We start from the raw sequence: 16,494 nt of genomic DNA, 5'->3' as shown, positions 1-16,494 counted from the left end.
AGTTTCAAAGACTCTGAATCTTGTGCCTTTTTTGTCTTGCAAATAAGACAAGCGTAAGTGAAGGCATTGTTTTGACGGACAAATAGCTCAAAGAGAGATTGTGCAGGAGGAGAAAATCTCTCACTTCTGCTGCTGTAAAAAGGTCAATGGCTTCCTTCCTGCTTCCATTTTTACTACATAGAAATAAACCACAATAAAAGCACCGGACAACAAGAGCTGGTCATAGCAGGTCGACACCCTGCCGTCGACGGACTTTAATTTTCCTGAAAGTTGTAAGAGCACCTCAACTACTGATCTGCGTCCGTAGTCCTCCATTTTTAACTGCATTAACTTACATTGACGTCTTATTTAAATGCATACACTCATCATTAGAGTAGAGCAACAATAATATACAGTCTAGTCAAACGTGGTCATCAAACATACACTTGAAGAGCAGAAGTAGTTATTGAATCAGTTACAGCTATAACAAGTGAGTCAAATACACAAATACTCCAAAGAGATCAGACAGTTCAAATTAATTACAATTAAGAAACATGTTGGAGCCTGTCGTCTAAAAGGTTTGTTTGGAAAGATAACTTGAAAATGTTCGTATAAAAAGTTAAAAGTGCAAAATCAAAGTAAAGAGTGAGCTCTCTTTGCCTGTGTATCTTCAGCAGGTGTCCCTCCCCTGTGTATCCAGGTGTTCGGATTCACTCCAGATGTTCTGTGTCTTCGGTAAACAGATCAGCCAGGTCGGCTACCGTCAGCACGGCGGCCTCCGAGTGCTTCATGGCTGTGCTGGTGTGACTGGAATGAACAAAGGTATTAACGGTCATTTCAGTCAACTGAAGTTAGTTACATGTTTTAGAAGAAGAAGAAGACACACTTTTTTTATCCTCAAGGGGAAAGTCAATGTTTTCAGTCAGTGCTTACACACATGCTACACACACACAAAGGTCAGGACCCTATGGACATGCACTAATGGAGAGATGTCAGAGTGAGGGGGCTGCATGTGGACATGTGCCCGGAGCAGTTGGGGGATACGGTGGCCTGCTCAAGGACACCTCGGCAGTGCCCAGGAAAGGAACTGACACCTCTCCAGTTACCAGCCCCAACTCCATGCTTGGTCTGTACCGAGCCGGCCACCCTCCCGTTCCCAAGCCAAGCCCCTACAGACTGAGCTACCATCTACCCCCTGCTATTAATGGCTTTTTATTGCTGATGTGTGAACAGACTGTAATGTCACTTAAAAAATTAGACCTTTTAACCTTCTCTGTTTCCCGTAACTTCCTGTTGACTGATTTCTATGGAAATGATTTAGGACAGTTTTACAGGGAAAATCCAAGAATGTAATATTTAAGCAAACCACTGGGTGCCTCACTTCTTCTGTTTCCCTACAGCGCTAACAGCGTGCAACACTAGCCAACACCAATAAACGACCAACTCCCAACAAAACAGTGTAACACACGAAGCTCAAAAAGTACCTTCTGTTCTGGGAAAACTGGGGTCAACATCAGCAGAGGGATTCTTTATTTTAGTTAGCTTATGTTAGCTTGTGCTGTAGAATAAAAATGTCTTGAGCTGATAATGTCGAATAACTCACACTTGCTGATAAGTTGTCTGGCAAACTGTTTACAAATGACTTTATAAGCTTACGTTACAAAAAAACCAAAGGCAGATTCACGCAGCTTAGCTAAGTCACAGCTAGCTTGCTACTTTAGCTCGCTGTCTCAACACGTTGTTGTTAGCAATTTGCTATTTGAGTTAATATGTTAGTAGGCTAGCTTGCCACAATACCTCACAAGCTTAAATAGCCTGTGGCCCACTGATGAAAGCCTTTGCTTTTGCAGTACAGACTGGATGTCTGGTGCAACTTTTGCGGAAAAAATCACAAGCAGCACCCAGTTAGTGACGCGTTTTCCATTACCCAGCAGTGGTTGGTCTGCCAGAGAGGGTAGGTGGAGCTAAGCGGCTGCTTTTCCGGTCTCTACAAGTGTTGCAAGTAAACAGTAATCTACTATGGCTGAACAAACAAAGAAAAGATGGATGACTACAGATACAACTTCAAAAATAAGTGAAAATCCAAAGAAAAAGGAACAAACTCGACGCTCAGATGAAGGCAAACAGTCTAAAGAGGAAAGCGACCGTCAGCGAGGAAAATCAAGAGTTACAACCGGAGCCAACCGTGGACGTCACACATGCAACACTGTCTGGATATCTGGGAAGTGTGCTCCTGGAATTACCGTTTATCACCATAGGTGCCGCCAAAGAGAACTGAGATCTTCGAGATCAGCACTAAGTGATCAATGATTTTTTAGCATGATGGCACTAATTAACTGTCAGTCGCATGTATGTTACGTCACTGTTTTGGCTGATTCCAACCAACAGTATTATTGATAACACTGAGTTTCTGAAAATTCCACACGTCACCTTTAAAGTACAAAAACTACAGTTTACTTTAGTCTGTGGCTCTCACCTTTTCTCTGCTGTCTTCAGCATTGCCTGCATTCTCTCTTCAATAGTGGATTTAATCAGGAATCTGTGAACAAAAGTTGGTCTGGACACAGAAAAAACAAGAGAGATTACAACTAATGTAAAAAATGTTGGAGGTATTTGTCAGGTAATTACGGGCACATAACAGCCATGATTGAGGCCATAAGAACCTCCAAAGCACACATAAATATGGTGGCGGTTATAAAGAAAACAAACACACTGTAGCTTTAAGAACAATTGCCTGTCTGTATTTTAAACTGTGGCTTTATTGCTTTAACGCACACTTTAATTAAGGCATGTAGGTCCAAACATCAACACATTCACTGGTTAAACTGCCACCGACAGACCCGACTCCCTGCTTCTTACTTGGTCTGGCCGATCCGGTGCACTCTGCCTATGGCCTGGAGCTCGTTGGCAGGGTTGAGGATCGGCTCAACAAGCAACACGTGAGTCGCTTCGATGATGTTCAGGCCGTTGGAGCCGGTGTGGAGAGGGAGGAGGAGGATGTTGATCTTTTCTTCATATTTGAAGGAGCATAGATTCTCCTGGAAAATGTACATGAATGCACTAGTTACAATAACAAATCCTAGAAATGTAGTGTGGGAAAAATGCCTGTGCAAAAGTGCATAATGCTTAACAAGTAATATGTTTTGTTGTAGATGTGCTGCACAGTACAGGAATAAAAATAGTTTAGAAATGGTTCCAATAAACATTCAAACCTGGAATTTGTGGATCCCGTTGATTTGAGAGAACTCCATGTTGTTGTCTAACAAGGCTTTAGCGATGATGTCCAGGACACTCAGCCACTGCGTAGGAGAGAAACAGAAACAAAGTGGGTCAGATCCAAACTGGGGATCAGCAAAGTAAATCTCACACAGCAGGAAGAGTTTACAGTTACCGTGGAGAAGACGAGACACTTGGCCCCGGGGTCTGTCACTTGGATCTTCTTCAGTGTTCTCACTACTGCCTCCACTTTGGTAGAGTGGCTTCCCTGACAAGTGAAGGAAAAGGAAAAAGTTAATAGGAATCATTACATCTGATTCAGAAATGACTGACATTATAAACATCTAAATGCAGATCTGGGACTCTATCACATGAGGACGGTGCTGCTGACTGACCTTGACCGGTATGTCCTGGTCCTGGCTGGACAACTCTGTGGTGAACACGTAGGAGATCTCTGCGTGGGACGTGGTCTGCCTGCAGATGGCACATTTGATGGCGCGTCGCCTCGATCCGAAGCTGTACTGCTCCACGATGATGGAGATGCACTCATTACAGAAGCAGTGGCCGCAGGTCAGCACGGCCCACTGGGAAAGAGAGAAGGCATGACGATGCAAAACGGAAAACTACTGGGGACTTGATCAATGTGAAGGTAAGGTCATGTGAGACACTAAACAATACCTCCTGTCCCAGCGGCCGGGCACAGATGGGACATGGCTCTGGGTTCAGCCCTCCTGTAGACTTGTCCTGAGACTGGACCAGAGAACATAACGTGATTTAGAGTGTGAACAAACACTGTTATAAAATAAGAAAAGGAAAGACTTCATGTTCTTTGTAGTTACTATCAAACAAAGATCACCTTCTCCAGATTTGTGAGGTACAGAAACTGGCCGAGCTTCTTTTGGAGCTGCGACTTGGCCACCGCCTGGTCGTTCAAAAGCTTGACTCTGTTCTGCTCCACCTGCAGGCGAAACAAGCGAGGGGCAGAGGTCAGGAATGCAATAAAAATAGTTACGGCAGATTATTACAGCCTTGGAAACTCGTTGAGTTTATGGCTTGCTCTTTAAATTGTATTAATAAGGGCCGAACCAGCAACACTTCAAAGAAAGGGAACTTTTAGGTGAAAGTCCTTACAGAAATTACGCTGCAGTTCAGAGTGAAACAATCATCCAAATGAGTCAAAACAGAACTAAGATGAACATAAGAATTTACAACATTTACACAATAATCCATTTTATTCTATTTATTTTTTCTTATACCCATTAAGAGGTTTGTTTTTAAGCTCTTTCTTTTCCAGATCAAGCGTCTTAGACAGAGGATGTTCAGACTGTAAAGCCCCTTCATGCTAACTTATGATTTGTTATATTGAGCTAATATACAATGAAATTGATTTGACTTGTTTGCCTTTTAAAATAATAATCTAACAAGTAAAAATAGTTGTTTTTAATAGTCTTAAGCAGGGGCGCTGGTTTAGCTCAGTTAGTAGAGCAGGCGCCCCGTGTACAGAGGCTACAGTCCTCGACGCACTGATCGCAGGCTCGACTCCCGGTCCGCCGATCATTTGGTGCATGTCATCCCCTCTCTACTCACCATATTTCCTGTCTCTCTTCAGCTGTTGTAAAAAGGCAAAAAGCCCCCCAAAAAATCTTTATTGTCTTTGGCTCACCTCATGTGGCTCGATGATGTGCAGCAGTTTGGGCTTCGGCTCGTCAGGCAGACGCACGCGGAGTCTCTCTGTGGCCATACCCAGCTCGTCGATGGCCGACACGTGATTCCTCAGCACCATCCAGTACTCGTGCAGCACCTGGGAACAGACAGAGGTAACTCTCAATTCAGTCTGTCATTCATATCATCGCTTAAAAAGGGCAGTATGTTTATCTTTTTTTTTTACAGCAAACAACCTCCTTTAATGATTAATGAGCGGGCTGTGGGGATTTCTGGCTTAACAAACTCACTTTCCTTTCTATTCTCTGTATTGTGAAGTTAATTTTAACAAGGAACTTTATATTAAAAGAATGAAGCTAACATTTTAAAACATTCATTTAACAAATGTCGAGATTTTTGGGTTGATAGTTTGTTATTTTTGCAATAAAAAATTGCCTTGTTAACTTTTTAATCACCATTTTTAATGTTTTAAAAATAGTTTTAAATACAACTATGATGCATTTCTGGACACAAAAAAGATTCTCAAATGATAGCTGACATAGTGAATTTTAAAAAGTTACATTTTTTTTACATCTATGGCAGAGAAAGAGAAACAACTTTTGACCCAGCAGAGGAGGATGTGTTGCTTCAGGCTACGACTTCTGCTCTTGAAATAGGTTGTGCTTGCTGACCTGCTTGTATATAAAAAAAAAGGTGGATGCAAGCATGTGTTCAAACCTTGTACTCCTTCTTCCAGTTCTCAAACAGCTCCATGAAAGTGTTGCCCTCCTCCACCAGCTCCGGGTCCATGCGTTTGACTTTCGCAAAAGACAAGATGGCTTTGAGCGTGCGCTCCATCTCGCTGGCCGCCCACAGACCTCGGCTGGTGGTGGGGAGACGGTCGTCCACCAGCCCCTCCTCGTCTTCGATCATTTCTTCAAAGATGGCCGTCTGACCCTTCACTCTGTTGGGAAAATATACTCATTAACCAATTTACTTTTCACACAATATAATAAGTCTGACAGGTTTAAAAATGTTGCTCTACTTACGTGTGAGAAAACAGCTTGGACTCATAATCTGTGAACAGTTCGTCTGCTTTGCAAAAAACACAACTGAAACATGAGAGGGAAAGATGAGTTATAGCAAAAGGCTTGTAGAACAAGTATTATTGGAGGAAAAACTGTGATGTCTTACTTATTGAGTGGCAGTCTCATGGGCCTGAGGTGACATACTGTGACCTCATCGATCACTTTCTGCGAGGCCGGGCCTTCAAGGCTCTTCACCGCGTCCTGCACCGTCTTTTGGGACTTCGTCAGATCGTGCATTTGTGATGTGAGCAGGAACTGCAGACCACAGGCATCACGGAACCTGCAGGATCCGCCACGTGTTTTTATCTTACCTCTGAGTAAGCATTGACTATTATTCTACTTTTACATAAATTAAGTTAAGTTTACTTGTCAGCCATGGAGATCTTGTGAGCTTGTTGTTTGTAGCTGCACGTCAGCTCGTTCTTGACGCGGGACACCAGATCGTCGTCGTTGGAGCACCGGATCGCCTTCTGGATGACATCCAGCCACCAGGGAGCATTCAGCTTGACCTTGAGAAGAAAAGTTCAATATGTTGAGGATTCTTTTAATATAAATCCAAGTTCAGAGCCTTTATTCAGAGAGAGAGGACAGTGGGTAGTGTCGGAAACAGGGGAGGAGAGAGCGGGGATGACAAGCGGCAAGGGGCTGAGGGTGTTAGTCGCACATGAGACGCGCGATCCAACTGCTGAGCCAAATCGGCGCTCCTTATAAATACATTTTGATGTGTGATGTAGGAAGAAAAGAAGTTCTGGGCTCAGTCACAATTTCTCCAAATAAAGCTCCGTGTGGCTTCAGTGTAAACTCTTTAGAATCAAACCATGAGAATTAAATCACTGCAACTCTTAAATCCTCTCATTCAGTGAATCAGAAAATAAACTCAAGTTAGATTTAATGTACCCAAAGTCTAGTCTCCCAAAATAGTGACAAAACAGTATTATTAATAGTTATAATAACTTAGATTTATATAGCACCTTTCAAGAAACCCAAGGTCGCTTTACATGGAGTGTAAACAAACAATAACAAAGTGAGCTGGGTAACAGTTGTTATTGATTGTCTATCTTGTTGAAAAGGAAGGTTTGGAGCAGTTTTTTAATGAGTGAGTGATTGTTGCATATATCAATAGGGAGAGAGTTCCAGAAGGTGACGGCTGCCACACTGAAGGCTCTCTCCACAAAAGTCTGCAGGCGGGTGTGGGGAAGGGTGATCAGGCCTGTGTGTGAGGACCGCAGAAGAGGAAGTGAACAACTAACTAACTTAAAATGGTCTACTTCTGGAGCAACTTACTCAGGTTAAAATAAAGGGCTCTTTTTAAGGTATTTCTTTGGCTTTTTATGCTTTAATTGAGAGAGAGAGGACAGTGGACAGTGTCAGAAACAGGTGAGGAGAGATCGGAGGATTGCACGCGGCAAGGGGCCGAGGGTGGGAGTCGAGCCCGGGGCTGCTGCATCGAGGACCGTAGCCTCCGCACATGGGACACGTGATTTAACCCCTGAGCTAAACCGGCGCCCCATCGCTCTTATTTAGATTTTCATATATAATGGTGCAATTAATAGGTCAACAAACACTGAATTAGCACTCCTAAACAACAAGGATCAAACTGTGTGTTTATTTGGTAGTTTGTCTGTTATAATAAAAAGCTTGAATGCAGTTCTCACTTTGCGTTTCAGCTCTTTGATGTTCTGCAGCACCGGCTGGAGCGCCTGATGTGCGTCCGCTACCTCCGAGTCGTACTTGGTCATGTAGTGCTGTCGCAGCTGCTCGGCCTGCAGAGACACAGAGAATGACACGCATGCAGGAACTGAACAGGTTTACGCCCCTAAATTAACCTGTGCATGTGTGTGAAAACCTTTAACTACCTCTTCACTGAGTCGGTCGTCTCTCAGCGTAGGAGGGATCCCAGGATGCTTTGCGCTCAGCAGTTCCATCAAATTATGGGTGGCATGAAGCCTCTGTTTGACCACGAGAGATAGATCATTATTATATAATCTTTCAATATATAAACTGTCCATTAAGGTTTGAAAAAAAATCTTTCATTCTATTCATACGTGTTTCAATTTAATCCCATCAATCACTCTATAAGACGTCTCTCGTCATTCATTTAAAAAACAAACCCTTCATATGTAAATCAGACTTATAGAAAAGACATGAAGGAGGTGAGGTCGTATACCTGTAATGAATCTGTTTTCAGTCTGCCTTTGTGCTCCTCTGATGAGCGCAGCACTTCTCTGTACATCTCTGTCGCCTCTACAAACTCATCTGCAGGTGACAAAAGAAGCAGATTATCAGCGACACTCAGCACGTCCGTCACAAGTGGAGCTAATGAGACATGCTATAGAGACCACCACATTATACATATAGGCCTGCTGCAACAAAACATTTGGTACCAACAGTGTTGGACGACACAAAGATGAGATCGTGGCTTGTGTCTTGTTTGAACGGATTCCCATGGGAAACTGGGAGCAGAGGGAGCACCAGCACAGAGGAGGGGATTTATACCTCTGATGATGTTTATTCCAGCCAGGCCGTTGAGCGCGCACACCAATTGTCTGTGAGCTTCTTCACACTCCACTCGACATTTCTTCTGCAGGGACTTGAGGAGCTCCTCCATCGTCATGGTGCTGAGGAGGGAAAGAGACACAACACAGACAGACCCACTTAACAAATGCTAATTACATAGAATGGGAACTTTAAATAAACACAAATACACACTGTATGATGAACAAGAAGGGAGCTGTGGTCTATTACCGCTACTACTGCTGTGATACTCTCTTTAGTCCTGCAGGATTGTTAATTAACCCGTGCAGCTGCCTTCAAATAAAGGCCTCTCCTCTCGTGCAAGTGTCTTGAAGACATAATGCCAAGTGGCACTTACCTCTTCTGGAGAGGCAGGAACTCCCCCCTCACAGCCTGTGGATGGCAGCAGGCCTGGCGCAGCCTCAGCAGCGGGCACAGGATGGTGTTGACGGTGCGGCGGTCGAGGCTGCCGAGCTTCAGGCTCCAGTCGGAGATCTTCCTGATTTTGACCAGAGCGTCCTGGGAGCAGACCTCGTGCTGGCGGTGGTAGAAGTGACCCTCGACTGGGGAGAAGTCTAACCAGTGGACCTCCTCTGTCTGAGGGGGGATCTGGATCTGGATGAGTAGAGAACAGTAACATTATGTTTTGTCCTTGTGAAAATCTTTTTGTCTTAGATATTCTACTTAAAAGATGTCAGACAGAAATAACTTTTGTTGTCCTACCTGATCGATGACATCTTTTTTAGCTGATCGCCACAGTAACTGAGCTATTACACAGTACAGCGGCTCCGTGTTTCCACGACGATAAGGGCGATAAAGCAGCTGCACCCACCAGTGTTTTACCCAGTATGGGTCAACTCCCAGGAAGAGCACAAGGCCATACAGATCTGCAGAAAACATTCGTTTATATATTAATTTTGTAGTTTAAAGCTCCTGTGAGGAGTTTTTTGATGGTAATGAAACAGACTGAAATTAATTCTGATGTCTCTATATGAGGTACCAAAGCAAACCAGACCGTCAGCGACAAGATTGATTATTTCTATATAGTTATTTTTAATGGCTGAAACTGCTGCCTTTGTTTACATTTTACAGGCAAGAATTATAAGTGAGTGATACATGTGACTGTTAAAGAAAGCAGGATGAGATTTTTTGTTAACAACCACTTCAGCATGTACAGGACAAAATCAGCAAAGAGATAAGAGGTACTGCTTTGTCCACAGGGGGCGCCAAAGTCAACACAAACCCAAAGTTCCTCACAGGAGCTTTAAAGCAGGTTTTGATGGCATTGAAATGAATCAGAGATTTTTAAGACCAACAACAGAGCCTCTTACTCAAAGCCTACTTTGATAAGTTTCTTGGTAAGTATTGTTGTGGTTTTACCTTCTAAGCCTCTCTGGACGGGAGTGCCACTGACGCACCAGCGATTAACAGACGCAAGACGTAGAGCCATCTCTGCAGCCTGAGAGGAAAAAAACAAAGTTAAATAGACAAACTCAAATATAACATGTCAACAATTAAAGACTCCCTCCAGTGAAAATCAAGTGTTTAACCTTGTAAACATCCCCATGTGGTGTTCTTCATATGCTACAAGACATATCAGGGACAACATCAGCAGTCATCTCCATGGCTGGGCCTGTCTGCTTTTAAACTGCAGTGTACCAAGGACAGGCTGAACAACACGTTTTCAGATTGGCAGGTTTGTGATGTCACAAACCTAAGGAGCCAATCCCATTAATGGACGGGGTGACGCTATGCATATCATTATGTGTAACCTACGGCAACCAGTTCGGCGATGCGAGAGCCAGCTGTAACCGTCATTGTAATGACTACTAACGTTACGTTACTACTACTAATTACTACATTTCAAGCTAGCTAAGTTTCCACAAGTTGCCACTAAACGATGGCAGAGACGTGTTTTGTTTTTGCGAATGTTTAATGAGGGAGGAGGAGGAGATGCCATGGGAGCAATTTTTACAAGGTAATTAAACGTATTTTGCAGGAAAAACATTTATTATTTATAAAAACATTTACACAATTTATTATTTCAAGCAGAGCATTTTATATGTCTTAAAACATGACTGAAGCTGCTCTTTAAAACACACTTCCCTTCCCCTCACCTTGGCAGTGGGACATTCGACCATCTGAGCCTCATCCAGACAGATTCTCCACCACTCCACGGCCACCAGAGGGCTGGGCACGGCCATGTAGCGCTTCTGGTTGCGGAAGCGGCGTCCATCCTTGCTGTTGCTGTGCGGAATGTCGACGTAGTTGAGCTCTGAACGCAGCACGTCGTAGGTGGTGATGACCACATCCTGCTCAGCGAGTATGTGAGGCTGGATGAATCCATGCTTCTTCACACCCTGATAAACCTGAGATCAAGAATAGAAACCATTTAAACAGTTTTGACAGTGTGCACTTAAAGGAGAGAAGAGACTTTTCTATCCCTCCACTTTCTCACCAGCACTCGCAGCGAGGAGGACCTGATGTGCCGGTTGATCTCCTCCACCCACTGGTGGCAGATGGAGCTCGGGGAGATGATGAGGGTGGCACCGGTGGAGACAGGTTTCATGGCCACCAGGCAGTGAGGGCAGTAGAAAGGTGTAGTTTCAAGGCTTTCTTCTTTGTAGTTGACACACTCCGCGTGCTGCCACAGCTGGCAGTTCATACACTGGACACGGGCCTTGTAGTCGATGATGCCCAGTTCACCGCAGATGCACTCGAAGCGGTAGTCCGGGGTGTTGAACGGGCACACAGATGCTCTGGTGGGGGTTTCCTGCGAATCAGGCCGAGGAGCTTCTGTTCTTTCTTCGCTTAGATCGTCTATTCTTGGCATCTCCTTTTCTGACTCACTTTTATCCTGCGAGGCTGTCGGAGACGTATCCAGCATGTCATCTGCCTGGTCCGCCTTCTCGTTCAGACTTTCATCCCAACTCTTCTTTGTTTCCTTTTCCTCTGATACCGGAGCGCCAGGCGAAGGAGAGAACACGTCGGTTTGATCTTCCGTCAGAGCGTTTTGCAGAGCGGCTTCCGCCTTCTCTTTAGCTCGTCTCTGAAACATCTTCCTGGGCGTGCTCTCCGAGCTTTTGGAGCTCTAACAACAAAGAAAATCAGGTTAAATAGAGCTGAAAAGTAGCATTTGAAGCACAGAACAATCATGTTTGAAGCTCTTTATTCTTACAGACTTGGGCGATGCTATCGTCTTCTTTGTCTTCTCTGTTTCTTTGTATTTCTTTCCCAGTTTAAACGACCCTGCCAGTCCTCGACCCTTCACCCGGTCGACCAGGCCTTCGTCTATCAGCTTCATCACGGTCTTCTTGATGTGGTTACGGTTTTTCAGGAGGTCATAACCGTAAGTGGCGCGGATGTAGGTGAAGATGGCGTTGACGGAGGCTCCTTTGCCGGATCTCATCTCCTTGATGGCAGTGAGGAGCATGACTCGCACAGCTGCACAGAGATAATTGAAGAGAATATGAAATGAAAGTGCAGTGGGAATAAGAGCTGAGATGTTGGAGAGGATTGAAGGTGACTCACTGGGATGGGAGATTTTAATTTTGGGCTGAGGGTCAGACTTGCAGCGGGTAACTTGATTTCTCTCAAGGGGAGGAGGAGGTACAAAGTAATTTACAGATTTTCCCTGCAGGAACAAAAGAGACATTTTACATTTTCACAATATATAAAAGAATTATAAAATATATCATACAATTACACCTTTCACTGTCAGACCTGTTCATGCCACATATAGGGGAAGTTACAGAGAGAGAGAAAAGGAAGGTGTTGCTCTGTGTTTTTAGCTGTAGCAGCAGACTGATGCTCACCACAGGCAGGGTGAGGGCCTCCTGCTCCACGTCCTGTCGGGTGTGAAACAGGATGAGAGCCAGAACTTCAACTGTCTTGCCCAGTCCCATTTCATCAGCCAGGATCCCACCTGGCCACTCCACGCCCGCCAGGGGGAACTCTCGGATTAAGCTGAAGAAAAAAAAGAAACAACAACAAAAGGGAGGTAACTGTGCATCCAAAAAAGGACATCAAGCTAGTAAATAAAAGGGTCGATTCAGCCAAATAAATAAAAACATATTTCCCAGTTACCCTTACTGGTTTCTAGCTGTATAAGTTTTGGTTTTATCCAAGAAAACTGACAATCATCATGAAGGTCTTACCAGCCAGTGAAAGGGTTGTAGAACAACTTCTTGCCGCACAAAGTGATCAACTCCCGCCAGAGGAAATGCATCGTTTGTTCTGCAGAGAATCATAAACATTAACAATTACATAGATATCATAGCCCTGACCATAGTCTGTATAAAAAGATGGACGACATGACAGCTCCCTTAAAGTGGAGCCAAACCCTCTCTATCGCCCCCTGCTGACTGGCTGCAGTATAGGCCATAAAGCCCGCCTCCTCCATGTTAACAGATGGGACATGAGTCAAACTATAAGATCAAAATACATAACACATAAATGTTTCTCAAACATGGTTTCTGTCATTATAGTTAGTTCTTATCATGCTGATTTATGTCCAAGTGTTCATTTTTCTGACAAGTTTAGTTTTAATGAGCTATTTGATGCTGTAAAAAGGATGATTGACAGCTCTGTTGAAACACGGCTCCTGCAGCTGATCTGTTCTGGATTAGCAGAGTAGAGGAGGAACAGCGAGAGGAGACGCAACTAAAACAACTGCTAAGATGATTAATAAAATGTGAGTAGCAGGGAATAAGGGCAGCAATGTACCATTTTTACCAAACAAGAATTGCGTACCTTTAGGTGATGTGTTCCTGAATTTCTCTCTCTGCAGCATCCAGTTGACGGCCTGGCTCTGATACGGTCTGAGAACGGGAATCAGAGCTTTGTGCTGGACGTCATAGGTCACCTCCCGGCTCTCTCTCTGGTGAAGATGTCTGACGTAGTCGTAGAGCTCCTCCACATTCTGCCTCTCCAGGTCGGTGTCACATTCCTCCTCATCATTCTCTACAACTTCTGCATCGAAAACACAGCAGAGGAGTCCAATTTTTCCACACCGGATATTGATGTATTACCATTATAATTATTACTAAGGGTTATACTTAATTTCAGCTGCATTTTGTTTTACATTCAATTCATGTCATGGTATTTGAGAACGTAAATCACAGCTTGCATTAAACACTAGGACCAGACACGCACCAGGGATGATGAAATCGTAGAAATACTCCATTAACTTCTGCATGAGCTGATTTGCTTTCTTCATCCGAGCGTTTCCCTCGCTGAGGAACTCGGGCTTCCCGAGGCCGGTTTCCAGCAGGTAAATGCCCACCTGCCACGTAGAAGGGGAAAATAAGTTGATGGAAGAGACACTTTTTTTTTTACAATCTGAACCTCTGAGGAATTTGGATTTGAAGGTGTCGGTTGTAGCTCTTGATTTTCCTCGCTGACGGTCGCTTTCCTTTTTAGACTGTTTGCCTTCATCTGAGCGTCGAGTTTGTTTCTTTTTCTTTAGTTGTATCTGTAGTCATCCATCTTTTCTTTGTTTGTTCAGCCATAGTAGATTACTGTTTACTCGCAACACTTACAGAGACCAGAAAAGTAGCCGCTTAGCTCCGCCTACCCTCTCTGGCAGACCAACCACTGCTGGCTGATGGAAAACGCGTCACTAACTGGGCGCTGCTTGTGATTTTTCCATCGCCACAGACACCCAGTCTGTAATAACACTATATACTGCAAATGCAAAGACTTTCATCAGTGGGCCATTGGCTCAGTCACCATTGTGTTACCTCATTCAGCGATAGATAGTGACTTAACAGTATTTAATATGTCCCTTTTTTCTTTCGATAAAGCCCTAAAATTGATGTTTAAGGAGAGCAAGAGGGCTAATTGACTACCAGCATTCAAGCAACACACTATGGCTAATCATTGAAATGTTATGGATTCAAATATAGCACATAAAAAATATGCATCCTTGTGTTTCATGTTGACATAGCAGCATCTTGCACAAACATGTAGTATCACCATGATTGCACTTAAAGTTAACCATTAGTTTATCTGTCTTAAGATGAATAATAAATCTTAACGTAATCTCTGAAACACCTCCACACCTTGACGGACCCCTCCTTTAGCTGGTGGCAGAGCTGCACCACCCTCCTCTTCTGCATCCAGTCCAGGTCCTCCAGCGGGATCACACTGAGGCTACACTCCACCGTGCACGTGTCCTCATCAGGCCTCCACTGCAGCCCTGAACTCTCATCACCACTGCTGTAGCTCACGCACAGCTGCTCACCCATCCTGTGCAGTATGAACGCTCTCTGTTCACAGTCAGCTGGGACCCAGGCTGGCCGGACGCTGAACTCCCCAATAAGCGCCTTCCAGATGTGGCTCAGCTTCAGAACTGGCTCCACAGCAAGAGACAGTGAGGCTGAGGCGGAGGTGCCGTCTGAGGAGGTACCAGGGAGCTCCTCTGTAAAGCGGACAGAGCTGGTGCAGGCAGCCTCTGGGACATCCTCTGTGGTGGAGGGAAAGGAGCTGCTGGGTGTAGGGTCGACAGGAAGCACGGAGCAGGTCGGTGTCTGGTCCTCTTCCGGGATCACTTCGTGCTTGCGGTCGTCCAGCATGTTCCAGTTCAACCTCTTCTTATCCTCTTCGTCCACCCTCACAGGAGGGGCGCGCTTTCTCCGACTACTCATGGTTAAACTGCACAGAAAGCAAAGAAGAAATTCATTCATTCATTACTATTTAAGTAGCACACTGTAAAGCAAATATTTATATTTGCTAGCTAGTTTATTTTCAATATCTAACCTTCCAGCTGTCCACATGCCATGCTTTTATATTTGTTGGTTTTCATCTTTTCCCACCATTCTTCACGTGTTTTCTAAATGCAATTTAATATGTTCACAGGACTTGTTTGAAGAGTTTCTTTCTCAGGTTGTACATTTTTACGGACCAGAAGAAGTAAGGTAATTTACATGATAAAAGTAAAGATTACAGAAAAGTAAAACATTAAACACAATCAAGAAAGGGATTGTTCTTCCTTTCCTCTCATGTTATTAACTTGTATCTTGGGACCCCTATGAGTGCCATCACCCCCAGGTTGGGAGCCACGTCCACTACTATTTAACTATTTAACTGAATTAGGCTGTAAATGGCAGAAATGTTTCACTCTCCAAAATCCTGCACATCTGTACAGTTTTTAATTACACCTATTGTACATATTGTATATTATACGTAGTGTTTTTTAGATTTGTATTCTTATTGCCTATTTTTTTACCTTGTTCTATTTAAGTATTTTACTTATTTTTATACTACTTCTGTTATAATTGTTCTGCACCAAAACACCAAAACAAATTCCATGTATGTGTAAAACTACTTGGCAATAAACCCCGATTCTGATTCTGACAAGGCAACAAAATATTTCAACTGTAGCTGATAGCACTGCTTGTTCATTTAGATTCATAGGCAATACTTTAACACTTCAAAGGTATAAGTTAGCATCAGGTAATAACAGCTAACTTCTGTCAGCTCACTGTTTACGTTCACTGTTCAGCATCCTTTGAATTTATCAAAGCTACCAAGGCTCCCACTGAATAAATTGCAAGTTGGCTTAATAGCTAATCAATTCACTTTCATGTTGGATATTTAAGTACTGGTGAATATTGTTCTTCTTCCCTTCGGTTAAAGTCCAGAAACAGGCTGCAGAGCTACAATGTTATGAACACTGTTACACAATGAAACACTTCCACGCTGGGTGGCTACGTAATGTATAGTTTCACAGTAAATAATAGGTTAAAAAACAAGCACAAGGCCCACATACCGATCTGGTTTCTATCGCTGCATCACAAGTGGTTTCACGTCCCAATAGGTATAGATAATCGGGTTGAAAGGCACCCAAACACACTTCATTTACCGACTCTAATGTTGCAGTTCGCCATTTTTAAATACAGGAAGTGACGTCAGAGTAGAGCGCTATGGGTTTTTTTTTTTACTATTTTACTAAGTTGTTCACAACACAACTTCTATTATCTGCAAATATAATATATTCTTAAATATAAAGAAAATTCTAAAATCTCTACTCTAACATATTTGTTGGTTGTTTGAT

General features: G+C 43.6%; 1 protein-coding gene across 1 annotated transcript; it reads right to left on the bottom strand.

Annotated features, from left to right (window-relative positions):
* Positions 1-217: 217 nt before the first annotated feature.
* Positions 218-16,275, bottom strand: shprh (SNF2 histone linker PHD RING helicase). Its single transcript, XM_069661496.1, has 30 exons — positions 16,210-16,275; positions 14,501-15,092; positions 13,593-13,722; positions 13,191-13,409; positions 12,596-12,674; positions 12,254-12,404; positions 11,970-12,072; positions 11,617-11,882; positions 10,897-11,529; positions 10,556-10,807; positions 9,819-9,897; positions 9,162-9,325; positions 8,797-9,053; positions 8,421-8,542; positions 8,092-8,180; positions 7,781-7,873; positions 7,580-7,687; positions 6,291-6,433; positions 6,031-6,204; positions 5,886-5,948; positions 5,575-5,800; positions 4,859-4,996; positions 4,052-4,153; positions 3,874-3,945; positions 3,591-3,779; positions 3,371-3,463; positions 3,192-3,278; positions 2,839-3,017; positions 2,456-2,536; positions 218-786 (listed from the first exon to the last, which is right to left on the bottom strand). The coding sequence occupies exons 2-30, from the start codon at positions 15,083-15,085 to the stop codon at positions 690-692; spliced, it is 4,974 nt and encodes a 1,657-aa protein (XP_069517597.1). The 5' UTR covers positions 15,086-15,092; positions 16,210-16,275; the 3' UTR covers positions 218-689.
* Between the last annotated feature and the right edge of the window lie 219 nt (positions 16,276-16,494).

This window comes from Semicossyphus pulcher, unplaced genomic scaffold (genome assembly GCF_022749685.1).
Source record: "Semicossyphus pulcher isolate SPU_LCO1_2020_fin unplaced genomic scaffold, fSemPul1.0.p SCAF_14, whole genome shotgun sequence".
Lineage (NCBI taxonomy): Eukaryota > Metazoa > Chordata > Actinopteri > Labriformes > Labridae > Semicossyphus > Semicossyphus pulcher.
This window is presented reverse-complemented; position numbering and strand designations above follow the sequence as displayed.

Coding starts and splice junctions, on each gene's coding strand:
- shprh (XM_069661496.1), bottom strand. CDS start 15,085: ATGAGTAGTCGGAGAAAGCGCGCCCCTCCTGTGAGGGTGGACGAAGAG. Junction 10,808..10,896: donor CCTCCTCGCTGCGAGTGCTG/GTGAGAAAGTGG, acceptor TCTTGATCTCAG/GTTTATCAGGGTGTGAAGAA. Junction 6,434..7,579: donor TCAAAGAGCTGAAACGCAAA/GTGAGAACTGCA, acceptor TTTCTTCTCAAG/GTCAAGCTGAATGCTCCCTG.